The sequence below is a fragment of the Phacochoerus africanus genome, chromosome 1 (genome assembly GCF_016906955.1).
Source record: "Phacochoerus africanus isolate WHEZ1 chromosome 1, ROS_Pafr_v1, whole genome shotgun sequence".
In the NCBI taxonomy this organism is placed as follows: domain Eukaryota; kingdom Metazoa; phylum Chordata; class Mammalia; order Artiodactyla; family Suidae; genus Phacochoerus; species Phacochoerus africanus.
Window position 1 is genome coordinate 5,512,470 of NC_062544.1, and position 13,536 is coordinate 5,526,005.

A 13,536-nucleotide genomic window follows, 5' to 3' on the forward strand; every position below is an offset into this window, starting at 1 on the left:
AAGAGACATACTACAATATAATCACCAGAAAAGTTAAGAATCATAAATTTTTATGCACTCCAGCATCTCTTTGAAATAAATAGACACTATTAAAATGTTCAGATGTATTGACAAACCCACAATCTTAGTTGGAAATATTAATACATTCTAAAATTGACAGAGCAAATTGAGCTAATAAGTCAGCCCTCTGGGCACCTGACTAACTCATCAGGCTCTGACAATAGATACATTGAAAGAACATGCTTTGTTTCCAGCAAAAAGAAAATATATATCATTTTCAGAAAGTCCTAAGACTTAATAGAAATAGAACATATGTATCACACCCCAAAGAGAACTGAGACCACAATCTCTGATCCGACCTAATGACATTAGAAATCACAAGGACAGACCAAAAATAATCTCCCTGTGGAGTTACTCTTGTATTAAAAGGAAGTGGAAATTGAAATTGCAGGCTTTTTAGAAAAGAATGGCAATGAGTAGCTACAAATCAAAGCTGTGGGATTTGGCTAAAGCAGTAATTATGGGAATATTTATGTCCTTAAATGCATTTATTAGAAAATACAGAAGACTGGCAGTAAATGACAATCAAGAAAAAGAACAATAAAATTTTAAAAAAAGAAGAAGGGGATTTTTTTTAAAGTTAACTCCCAAACCCATAATATAGACAATGATCAGAAAGCATAGACTTTAATAATATACCAAAAGTTCATTCTTCGAGAAGATCAACAAATATCCAAAGCTTCAAAAGTCTGATTTAGAGAGAACAAGAAAAATAGCATTAAGGAGAAGATGAAATCACCTCCAATATGGCAACTTCTAAAACTAGAGGAGAATATTAAGGAAAATATTTCATATTCAAACATCTAAATGACATGGATAATTTCCCAAGAAAGTTGAAAAAGCAGGCATGACGAAAATGTGGCATGTCTGCTCCTAAAAACAGAACCTGAGTCGGGAGTACAATTGTGTGAACTTAAATCTCGATCACAGGACTTGATCGGGGTGTAACTTTAAGCAAGTTTCTCAGCTTCTTTGGGCACCAGTTTCTCTTTGGTATGATGAAGTAATAATAATAACTGCTGCCCAGGGTTACATGTACATAGAAAGCCTTTAGAACAGCCCTGGATACATAGTCCATATTCTATCCTCATATTATCATATCACCATCCCAACGCCACCCCGTCACTCTCACCAGATTGCTTTATAGCTGAGATTTACCAAATCTGCAGTAAGAGATCATTCATATTGAAACCATTTCATAAAAAGGTATCACCTTGACACCAGAAAGGAATCAGGAGACACAGGGTCAAGGAAACCCCGTCTGAGCTGTCTTCTAAAGCTGCGTGAGAGAGACCGCAAGCAGAAGTTCAGCAGAAGAGTTACTGTGTCTCCTTGGTCACAGGAATAGCAAGAGCCCTCCATACCCCTGAGGTGTGGCCTGCCTTTCCCTCCTCTCCCTCCACCCTCCTGTTGGGGAGATGCTGAGACCGTGGCTTCTGACCAGGCACTAAGGACCAGTAAGGACCAGAGTGATGTCTAAAAAGAAGGGTGTTTGCTGCTACACTGTTGGTGGAAATGTAAATTGGTACAACCACTAGGATGAACAATATGGAGGCTCCTCAAAAAACCTAGAAGTAGAACTACCCTACCATCTAGCTATCCCATTCCTGGGCAGATATCCTGAAAACTATCGTTCAAAAAGATGCATGCACCCCTCTGTTCATTGCAGCACTATTCACAAGAGCCAAGACATGCAAACAACCCAAATGTCTGTCAACAGGTGAGGGAATTAAGATGTGGTACATAGACCCAATGGAATACTATTCAGCCATAAACATAATGAAAACAATGAAATAATGCCATTTGCAGCCACATGGATGCAACTAGAGATTCTCATACTAAGTGAAGTAAGTCAGAAAGAGAAAGACAAATACCATATGATATCACTTACATGTGGAGTCTAAAATATGACAAATGAATTTATCTACAAAATGGAAACAGACTTATGGACACAAAGAACAGACTTGTGGTTGCCAAGGGGGGTTTTGGGGAGAGAGAGATTGAGAGTTTGGGGTTAGTGGATGCAAACTAGTATATATGGAATGGACAAACAACAAGGTCCTACTGCATTGCACAGGGAACTCTATTCCGTATCCTGTGATTAAACCATGATAGGGGAGTTCCCACTGTGACCCAGTAAGGATCTGGCATTGCTGCAACTGTGGTGTAGGTCTCAGCTCACATTAGATCCCTGGCCCAGGAACTTCCATATGCCACTGGTGTTGTCAAAAATTTTAAAAATAAACCAGAATGGACCAGAATATAAACAAGAATGCTTGTGGAGGTATAACTGAATCACTTTGCTCTAAGCAGAAATGAACATGGCCTGGTAAGTCAACTCTGCTTCGAGGTAAAAAATGAAGCAAACTTTAAGAAATGACAAGGGCGGTTTGGGATGAGGGAGGTGAGGAGGCCTATGGCGCTCGTCTCTACTAGACTGTGAGCTGCTGAAAACAGGGATGGCATCCTACTTGGCTCTGTCAACGTGCAGGTGTACTTGGTATATAGACACCCTCCCTGAAGACACTGTTTTGCATAAAATGTGAACAGATGCCATTATCGGGCCAGGTATTTGAAAGCATTATGGATCATGTCTAGGTGATAACTCAGTACCCTCGTTGATAACTCAGTGCCCCCATAAGTACATCCTTGGGTTAGCCTCAGGTGTACACTGGTTCGAAGTCAAGATTTTGTAGATCTTGCTTGACGGGTAATCATCTCTCGAGACAGATCATGTCTCTGAAGGTGAGCTGAGCAGAACCTCCCATCCTCATGGCAGGAAGGGCCTTCCTCTGTCCACGGATTATTGGCTTTTTTTCCTGCCCCATGGGGCTCACTGCTGTGCGCGTGCCGGTCATTTCCGCACGTTGCGGATTTACATCTGCATCTTCCATGTGGCACATCAACCTCTCGGTGTCCCTTCTCTTCTCACGGCCAGATCTTTTGTTCGTGCAGTGTGTCTAGCCACCCTCATTGGCACAAACTTGCACTGTGGTCTCAAGTGCCACCTGACCTCTCTCTGGAGGCTTCATTTGAATTTTACCTTTGATTATTCATTGTGGTTCATCTTTTTAATACTCCCAAACACGTCTTCCTTGGGATTAAATGACAGTTTCAGAGTCATTTACTCCAATGTCATTTAATCCAAAAAATCCAAAGTTTTAAGAGACCTTGAATTTTTTAATTATTTAAAGGACCTCTCCGGAAGTTCCCACTGTGGCTCAGCAGTAACTAACTGGACTAGCATCCATGAGGATGCAGGTTCGATACCTGACCTCACTCAGTGGGTTAAGGTTCTGTTGTTGCCATGAGCTGTGGTTAGGTCACAGATGTGGCTTGGATCTGGTGTTGCTGTGGCAGTGGCGTAGCAGTTCCAATTTGACCCCTATCCTGGGAACTTCCATACGCCGCAGGTGCAGCCCTAAAAAGCAAAATAAGTAAATAAATAAAGGATCTCTCAGAAGTGCCTGCAATTCTCATCAACACTCATCTACCTGTCACGTGTCAGTGGCAGAATCTGTAACTTAATGGGCATACTTTTCACATGAGCACAGGAAGCTTTCCTGTTCGTTGGCTCATGCAAGAATGTGAAAGTCAGGGGCTGTGAAATCTTTGGGGCATCTCCATGAGCGCTGAGTTGCATCAGTCTGGAAGGAAGTTGAATCTGGTTGGATTGTCCTGGGGAGGCGGGGTGAGGACTCAGTGTTTCCATGTGAACGGGAGTAAGAACAGCCCACGAGGTCTTCGAGGGCATCGGATGGGGCTGCCCTGGAGGCAGCAACTGCCAGGATGCCAACCAGCAGGGAATATGGCACCGAGACGGTCATGGTCAAGTGTGAGCATGAGAGTGGTGGTTACAGAGGCAAGTCATAAGGAGATGGTTTTTCTTAATGAAGAGCTGATGCTTGTAGGGCAGCTTTAATGAGTCATAAGAAGCTGAGGAGACACAACTGTAGACATATTTTTCTACAGATGTGTCTTTGGTTTATTTTTAGCCCCATTGTCACTTCTCAAGAAATTAGGAAAAAAGCGACATCCTCATTTAATGAAGCTCTAATTAAATTAAGCCGGAACTATTAATGATGACTTTCCAGAATAATAGAAACTATCCCCACACTAACGTGTTCCTTTTTGTTTCCTGGTAGAACGTCCATTCTCGGGATTTCCTTTGGAGCTGCATTTCTCTCGCTTGCCTTTATCCTTTTCGTCTGCTTTGCTGGACAGCTTTTGGTAGGTACTTCAAAAATAGAACCTCTTTGAAAATTGTGCTCATTGAATGAAAACTGATTGCTTGCTTAACACAGGGAGCTTGTCGATTTACCATTTCAAGAGATACACAACCTAGGAGAGAAGCATGTACCCTCCATGTCAACGCCCCAGAGTATAAACTGAGATCCTAATCTGAAGGTTACTTGAAATGTCGAATGTCACACTGTAAAATCGTATTTACGTTTATTGGCTTTTGTCAACCTTTTTTTTTATTATCGCCTCTAAGTTTTCGGAGTATTGATAGCAGCAAATACTGGTGTAATAGGAGGCTTTTGGTGTACAAGGGAATTAAAAGGGAAACCAAATGTGTCTTTGACATTGACTTTCAAGATATAAAGTTTTGAAAAATTGAACTTCCTTGGTGGTGGAGCACTTAAGGATCCAGCATGGTCACTGCTGTGGCTGTGGTCACTGCTGTGTGTGGGTTTGATCACTGACTTGGGAACTTCCACATGCAGGTGCAGCCACAACTGGGCGGGGGGGGGGGGGGTGTTAATAGAAAAAATATCAGGTGTAAAAATATCTCTCATTAGCAGTTTTTTTGTCTTTTTAGGGCTGCATCTGAGGCATATGGAGGTTCCCAGGCTAGGGGTGTAATCAGATACACCACTGCCACAGCAACACGGGATCCAAGTCGTGTCTGCAACCTACACCACAGCTCATGGCAATGCCAGATCCTTAACCCACTGAGCGAGGCCAGGAATCAAACCTGCATCCTCACAGATACTAGTCAGGTTCATTAACCACTGAGCCACGACGGGAACTCCTCTCATTAGCATTTTAATTTAAACCAGTCATTGTAAGCTCTTATGGTTTAAATGCTGGTTCAAGATACTAATGCAGGTGTTGCTGGGTGGCCTTAGCTTCGTGAGAGCATCCTAAGAAAGCCAATGAGATAGCAGTCCCAAAAGATAGTTGAGGTTTCATTTTGTTCCTTAGAGATGAGCTGAAGGAGGGGAGGCCCCTCGGAAACAGATCCCCAGCGCTGGGTGCATTCTAGTCTGATCTGTGAAATCATTTGGCTAAAAAGGGTTAAAATTCCAAAGCCATCATCTCGACCTCTCAAGAGAGGACACTCTGACTCCTCTGCCTTGTGCAAACTTCTGTGGGTTTTGTTTTCTGTATCATGGTTTAATGTTTCAAATGGATTGGAAGCTCTGCTGAACCTGAGAAGGTGGTTTCTGACTTCCTCAAATGCGCACGTGTCATCTTGAGTCTCTTCAAAATCCCCTGAAGACCTCATAGGTTGTAGAGAAGATTGAGTAGCTACCGACCGTAGGACTCCTTGTCAAGTTCTAAGAGACCTGGAATTCGTAATGTACAAGGAAGCCTGTTTCAGATTTTCCTTGGGTGGAAGAGCACATGGACTCCACCTGCTGTCTTCCTGGCCCCTAAAAGGCTTCTGCAGACGATTTCTCAGGTTTGCAGGATGGGAGCTCTCATTCTGTGGCTCCATTGGCAATCCAAACCTTGTTGTAATTAAAGCAGCTCGTGTCATTGTGTCGAAGCAGCCATTCTTCTCATTTTCTCTTCTAAAGAATCCAGTCTTGAGGGGTATGGGGGGTATAGTGTATATTTAGGGTTTCAAAATGACTTTTCTTTCCACTAAGTTGCTATAGAAAAAAAGAACCCCCCCCCCCCCGCCACACACACACACACACACACACAGCTGGAAGCTAGAGAGAGAACCTCCAGAGCAACTTGGCTGCCTTGGTGGGAATGCTTTGCTGTGACATAAGGTCTCCCCTCTCAGCCACAGTATAATCTGACCTCACTGTTGAACCTTCTGTACCTTTTGGTCACTCCTGCACCTGCCGGTGGTGCTTCAGGGTGATCAAGCGCCAACATTCCTAGCTCCCAGTTTCTCCCATTCCCCGTGGGCTTCCCAAGACTGACACCCACCCGGCAGATGCTAGGAAGTTCCTTTTACGTCTTCGGTGCCTCAAAGAGAACATGTCAAGGCTGCAGATGAACCGATGCTTGCCTCCTCCTCAAGGAAGCCTGTACTTTCCTAAAGTGGTCAGGACGACTAGACTTGAAGACACCTGGTCTTTCCAAACTTGAATCAGTAGGATCCACGAATGAGTCTCCCCCCAGTGGCCAGCTGTCCTCCTTGGTCCAGATGTGATCCTGGTAAACCCCTGGAAGGGATACTTCTCATTCCAGTAAAGCGTTCTTTTCACTCTTTAAAACATTTCCGCAAGCATTTTTTTTCCACTTTCAATATCAAACATAATAATGCAGGAAGGCTTTGAGTATAATTTCTACTCTTCCCTCTCCAATTCTGTCCAAAACTACATATATTACCTTTGAGACTTTGGTTAAGTCTTTTGCAAGCCATGGTTTTCTCGCATGGAAATTGGAGATCAACCATGTTCAAAGTTTCTCTCCATCATTAGAGATATGAAATGTTAAGGACCCAGCAGGTTACTAATAGATTTTCAGCAAACAGCAGCTGCAATTATTTTCCATCAGTGCATATTTTAGAATGCCTATTCTTAGAGCAATCCAGACAAACCCTTTTTTAGGCAACAAACAAGAACATTAACTTTTTAAAATTAATGTGCATGATCAGTGTTTTAAACAAAGATCACAATGATAAATGCTTGCTTCTCTTTTTTAAAAAAAAGTTACATTTCTTACATGTGACATTTAATGTAATACTTTGTGTCACTCTACAAAGAATAAATGTATTTTTTAATTTTTTTATTATTTTTATTTTTATTTTTTATACTTAATGAATTTTATTACATTTATAGGTGTATAACAATCATCACCTATAATGATTTTACAGCATGTCCATTCCACACCCTCAGTGCATCCCCCCACCTCCCCAACCTGTCTCCTTTGGAAACCATAAGTCTTGCAAAGTCTGTGAGTCAGTATCCTTCTGCAGAGTTCATTGTGTTCTTTTTTTAGGTTCCACATGTCAGTGATAGCATTTGATGGTGGTTACAAAGAATAAATTTAAATTAAAGAAGAAAAAACTGAGGTATATCACAAATACTCCACAATAGTCCTGGAAAAGTATGAGGTTTTATTGTGATTTGCATTTATTTATGGCTTAAATACTGAGTTTATGAAAGAATACTGAATATCCCAGACTCAAATTCTATGAACTTGCGTTAACCTTCTGAGAACTTAAATGCCAGAGGCAGTATCCTAATAACGATATTAAATTCTCCATATGAAGAATGAAATTAAAAGAATTTTCTATAGGAGGATGAGAAAAGTTTAGCCAGGCAGCTATTTTTCCTCCAAGAATTCTACTTTGAGTATCCTCTGTTGCACAAAAATGAACAACACAAATAAATAAAACCGATTGGTCATTGTTCAGCTGGGTTTGATAAAAAGGGTAGAGAACCATCAAAATGGACCCAAAAAGCGTGGTAATGAAATGCAATCATTTGCTTGTTGATTAAAAAAGCACTCTACAGAGGTCCGAGTTCAGTGACACATTTGCAAAAAAGTCAGGGAATCATGAGAGCTTGAGAAGCCCGGCCTCCCCCGAGCCCCAGCCCCCCAGCCCCCACCTTCTGGGGAGGCTCTCCCAGCAGTGCTCGCCCTCCCCTCCCCCGTGACGCCCATGTCTCAGCTCTTGCCCTTGGGGGTGGGCTCTGCACCTTCCTCACGAGCCTCATCAGCCCATGTGAGGGGCCCTTCTTTGGGCGCCACGGGCCTCAGGATCTGTGCCGTGTACTTTAGCACTTGATTAAGTACCATCTCTTTGACGCCCGTTTTTTCCTTAGTGAGAGCGACTGCTTTTTCTTCTCATATGTAGCAGGCTCCTTAAGACCAGGACTGTGTTCCTACACCTACTTCCTGTCTGCCAGGGAACTCAGCAGAACGCTGACCGCACGAATGGTCCACTTAGAAGAAGCAAGTGCTAAGTCAGCCCTTCTGGACTTCTTTCATTCCCACGAGGTGTTTTTTTCCTTTCTCAACTCATGGGGCTCCAGGTAGCACCACCCTGGTCTCACCGACCCCACCGTTCCTCCTCAGGCAGGTTAGGTGTGCTCTGGGCACAAGTTCGTCCTCTTTCTCCAGGTGCCTTGGTGCGGGGAGGCGCTCTCTTTGTAAATCTGTGTGTGAAGGAGGAATGGTGGTCCATGGCCTTTCTCCTGCTGCACTGAAATTCCTTCTCACGTGCACCGTGATCTTGCCTCTGATGTGCTGAGGGCTGATGCCTCAGTTAATAATCTTCCAGAGTTCCCTTTGTGGCTCAGTGATAGCAAACCCAGCTAGTATCCATGAGGATGCGGGTTCGATCCCTGGCCCCCGCTCAGTGGGTTAAGGATCTGGCGTTGCCTTGAACTGTGGTGTAGGCCACAGATACAGCTGGAATCTGGCGCTGCTGTGGCTGTGGTGCAGGCCTGCCGCTGCAGCTCTGATTCCATCCCTAGCCTGGAAACTTCCATGTGCCGCAGGTGCGGCCCATAAAAAAATAAATAAATAAATAAGCAAATAATCTTCTAACCTTCACAAACCGACTCTTAGGAGCCCACCCACAGGCAGCTTTCTCAGTGCCTGCTGCTCCTGCTTCCTATCCTGCTTCCTATTTTCTATTCTGATGTGTATCCTTTTAGACAAAAAAAAAAAAAAAAATCGGTGATCTCACCTTGGCCCTGTTTTGTTCATTGAGTACTTGAGACACTTGAAATCCAAAAGAAGTATCAGTCAGCTTGACGGAACGTTAGGTTGCAAATGCTGGCTTCTAACACCACTGCCCAGACAATGTTCCACCCCACTCCTCACCCAGACTTGACTTCTTCCGGGATGGCAGCTCTGAATTCAGCTCACAGTGCATCTCTGCTTCCAGTTACCGTGAGCTCTTAGCCTGCCAGCGTCCTGGCCCTCATCCTGGGTCCTCCCTTGTCAGACCCCCTTGTCGCCTCTGCATTGGTGCTTTCATGAGCTACGTAGCTTTCTGCTGCAAATTCTGGTTAGCATTTCCGAACTGTAAACTTGAGAGCTGAAAAAGAACCACAAATAATGTTGTCCAGGCCTGCAATTCATGGATGAGAGACCCAGGACTCGGAAGATGCCATGCAGTGCAGAGTTTCCGTGTTTGCTTCTACTGTTTTAGAAGCAAAGCTTCCCTCCATGAAAAATAACGCAGGAGCTGGGAGTGGATCCCTTGAGGATGCAGATGGAGACTTTGGGTGAAGATCATGAATATGACAACTCTAAGACCTGCAAAGGCTTCCTGTCCCAGGTTAAGAACCTTTAGAATCAACCTAAACTGCTAATGATGGGCAAGATTCCGTGCCTAGCTCTGTATCGCACTTCATTGCAGTTTACAAGTAATAAATGTTGCATAGTATTAAAAATGACCACTTACTCTGCTAGGCATTGTACCTAGGCTGGATCATTTGTCCACACAAGAGTCCTTGGAAGGAATTCTCATTCTACAATGAATGGAACAAAGGCTCACAGAGGCTGCGTAACTTGGCCTGAAGTGTATAGGGGCCATTGGAAACCAGCCTTAGAGCCCTTATAGTTATTTGGAGGCAGGTTCCAGAGGATGCTAGGCTGTGTGTTGAGAGCCAAGTGCTCAGAACTGCATGCATGGGATGTCCCCGTTCATGGTCCTGGGCCATTATGGTGACCACTAAAAATCAGTTGCTCAAAAATCACATAACCTCACATAGAACCTAATTCACAGTCTCCTCTTGTCTAGTTCTCTAATACTGACCCAGCTATTGACCCAGTTTACATAAGGCTGGATTCTCAGCAAGGTATAACTCCATCTTAAAAGACATTCAGTAAAATGGAGGGGAACAGTTAATGTGTAGGTGGATATAGACTCTAAAATATGCTAGTAAGAAAGTATCTTCAATAATAATACTTTGCAAAATGTTTTCACATATATGAACCCTTCAAAGTGTTTTCATTATGTATGATTTTATTTGATAATCAAAACAATCCTTTTTATCTAAGTAGAAAATAAGACATAGAATTAGAGATTCGAGTTTGCATTTTCATTACAATCAGCAATAAAAATTAATGGCTGTCATTGTCATAGTAATCAAAATAAAAAGTGCACCTTTACCACCAAATTTAACTTTCTGAACTACCTGACATAGACGTACATTTCTGTAACAAATACAAAAGATGTAACCATAAATAACACACACACACACACGAAACCTCCCTGATGAAATGTCTTTTAGAAGAAGCATGACAGATTCAGCAAATGAAAATGTTAGAAAATGTTGGGAGAAATTTTCCTCTCTGTGGTTTTCTTGTGCTTTGTATAGCAGAGATAATACAGTATCAGTCCCCCAACCTGTTCCAGGCAGAGATGAAAAAGCACAAATACAGAGACGGTCCTGGAAAAGGAAAGTAGGTCACACACCAGCTGATAGAAAAGCTTTCTACCCACAGGAGTGTTTTTCCCTTGAAGTCTCCGTTCTCTAATGTCAGTATAACTCTACAGCTTTCTCTTGGTTAGTATTTTCCCAGTGTCCCTTTTCCCATCTTCTTATTCACCTTTTCCTTACCATATAGGTGTGTCGTGTAGACAACATCTAGCTGTATGTGATGTTCTCTGGTCCTAGAGTCTCTCTCTTTTACCTGACAAATATGGTACATTTACGTATATTATAATCACTGCTAGTCCAGTTTTGCTTTTTTTAATCCATCACATGCATTCTCTGCTTCTACTTATTTTTCCTTCTCTGATGCCTCCTTTTGCACCAAAGGAGTTTATTTATTCTTTATTCTCTCAGTGACTTGGCAGCTATGTATCCTAGTCTTTTCTCGTAGGGATTAATATAAAATATGCAGCATATACATGGTGAACAGGATCCATTGTTATCTCCGTCTTCTTGTTGAAGCATATAAGGATCATGCTCTAAATCGCTAAATCTGATCATCCTTTTCCACCTTTCACTATAGTGTGGTTTAGATTTTTCTAAATTTAAATGATTTTTATTATTATTGTTATCACTATTCTTTTGCTGGATTTTAATGTACTGAGAAGAAATCTACGCTAATTCTCATTCCTTGGTAACTTCTTTTCTCTGATTGTTTTTGCAGGATTTGCTCTTTGTCTCTCCTGGGCAATCTATTCCTTGTACTAAGCAGTAGATTTACTTTCATTTTCCCTCAAAGCTCATATTCTTCTCCAGACCCACAAATTGTTGTCCCCTATTTCCCTGTATTTTGCCTTTTTCCCGGTCTTTCTGTTCTGCTTTCCTCAAACTTTCATTCCCAGTGTATTGAGTCTTTTTATTTTGCCTTCTGTGCCTCAACATCTCTTTCATACTTTTTATATTTCTGTGCTGCTCTACAGGTTGTTTCCTCAGAGCCATCGCACCCTTTTCAGCAAAGCTATTGAGTTTTTAATTTAAAATATCTACAAGCTTATCTTTAGGGAGTCTATGGAGCTCATTTTTAAAATATGCCCATTCCTTTTTCCTATCTGCTCATTCATTGTGAACTCTAAGCCACCCTTTGATTAATTTGATTGTATTTGATAGGCTGCTTCAGATTGATATCATATTTGCAGGTCTTGTGGTACTAATTCTATTCTCTGTTATTTCTGCTGATTCTTCCAATGTCTTATTTAGTTCATAATTGTTGTTTATTGTGGGGTCATGTTCACTGGGGATTTCCCCCTACCCAGTTGGGATGTGCCCCTCTCCCTGTGATGTACAGTAGCATTCACAGCAGTGCTGTTCTCAATTCTGCCAGAACCCCAAGGACTTTCTCTGGTTTCTGGTCTGATTGATACCCACTCAATGATAGTGATTCTCCCTATGAAGCAGATACAGTGATTTCAAAACCAACACCTATATTTAGCACTTGAACTATCACTGAAGGCCTCTTGATACTTCCTTTATTAGTGTGTGGGGTTCTTCTAGACTTCTCCACATGGAAAGAACAACCTTCTGAAGCTTCTGGTTGTATTCAGAGGTCTTGGTCCCAGATGCCCATCTTTTTAGACCCAAGGCAACATCTTGCCCCTGTGGCTATTAAAAGCCCACGCCTTGGGTGATGCCAAGTTCCAGGGCCCTTTGAGGCCAATATCACAGCCTCCATCCCTCTAGCAATGACCTCTTTCTTCGTTTCCCACCCCTGGGGATTTCTCTTGGGGATCATCATGAAGACAGAGAGCTTATTGAGCAGAGCATCTGTTGAGTTCCGACTGTTTGCTGAATACTGTGCTGCCTCTAAGAACACAAAGATGGGTGTGAGCTGGTCACTGTCCTCAACCCGCTCTCCATGTGGCCAGAGACAAGTATGTTGACAAAGGTGACACAGGATGGAGGGACAGTGACATGAGGACCATGCAGAGGATGAGGGAGGGGGACCTTGGCTCATCCAAGGTGTACAAAAGAAACACCTTGGCCGACGTTGTAAAATGTAACCGAGAAATAAAAGTCATTAGGAAATCCAAGTACAATTAAATAATTAAAGTACACAGCATCAGTCTGCGACATTAAATGTCTCAAGTAATTATTGCTGCAGCCGGTTGCTGCCATTCAAAAAGACAGTCCTTGCCCAACTAAAATGCCAGTTAAAGGTTCCTTTAGGAGTTCCCGTCTGGCGCAGTGGTTAACGAATCCCACTAGGAGTCATGAGGTTGTGGGTTAGATCCCTGGCCTTGCTCAGTGGGTTAAGGATCTGGCATTGCCATCAGCTGTGGTGTGGGTCACAGACTCGGCTCGGATCCTGCGTTGCTGTGGCTCTGGCGTAGGCCAGCGGCTACAGCTCCGATTGGACCCCTAGCCTGGGAACCTCCATGTGCCGAGGGAGCAAGAAAAGGCAAAAAGACAAAAAAAAAAAAGTTCCTTTACACAAGTACACAAAAGTGCATATTTATCTGATAAACTTCACTGTCTATTTCAGGCAAGATTTTCAGATTTTTTGTAAGAATAAAAGTTTGTTACTCAGCCGCTGTGACTTACATGTAACTTTCTGAAATGTTTTTTTCATTTTATTCAACTTCACTTTATAGAAGCACCTACTTCTTTTCAGGCACCTCATTTTCTTTGCAAAAGGAACACTAATGAACCTGCAAAAACAATCTGCTTTAATAACTGTCACATTAAATTATGAGGCATCTTAGTCGGAGAAACTGCCAATTGTTTCTAATGCAAAGTTTTCCAAAAAAGGGAAGGAAGGGAGAGAGGGAGGGAAGGGAGAGAAGGAAGGAAGGAAGGAAAAGAAAGAAAGAAGGGAACATATTTTTGGTGGAGA

General features: G+C 42.6%; 1 protein-coding gene across 2 annotated transcripts in view; it reads left to right on the forward strand.

Annotated features, from left to right (window-relative positions):
• Positions 1–13,536, forward strand: part of ADCY2 (adenylate cyclase 2) — a 420,540-nt gene that overhangs the window by 333,185 nt on the left and 73,819 nt on the right. For both annotated transcript variants that reach the window (XM_047768054.1, XM_047768133.1), the window contains exon 15: positions 4,206–4,290. In XM_047768054.1, coding sequence (XP_047624010.1) covers positions 4,206–4,290 — 85 coding nt within the window. The remainder of the gene's footprint in view (positions 1–4,205; positions 4,291–13,536) is intronic.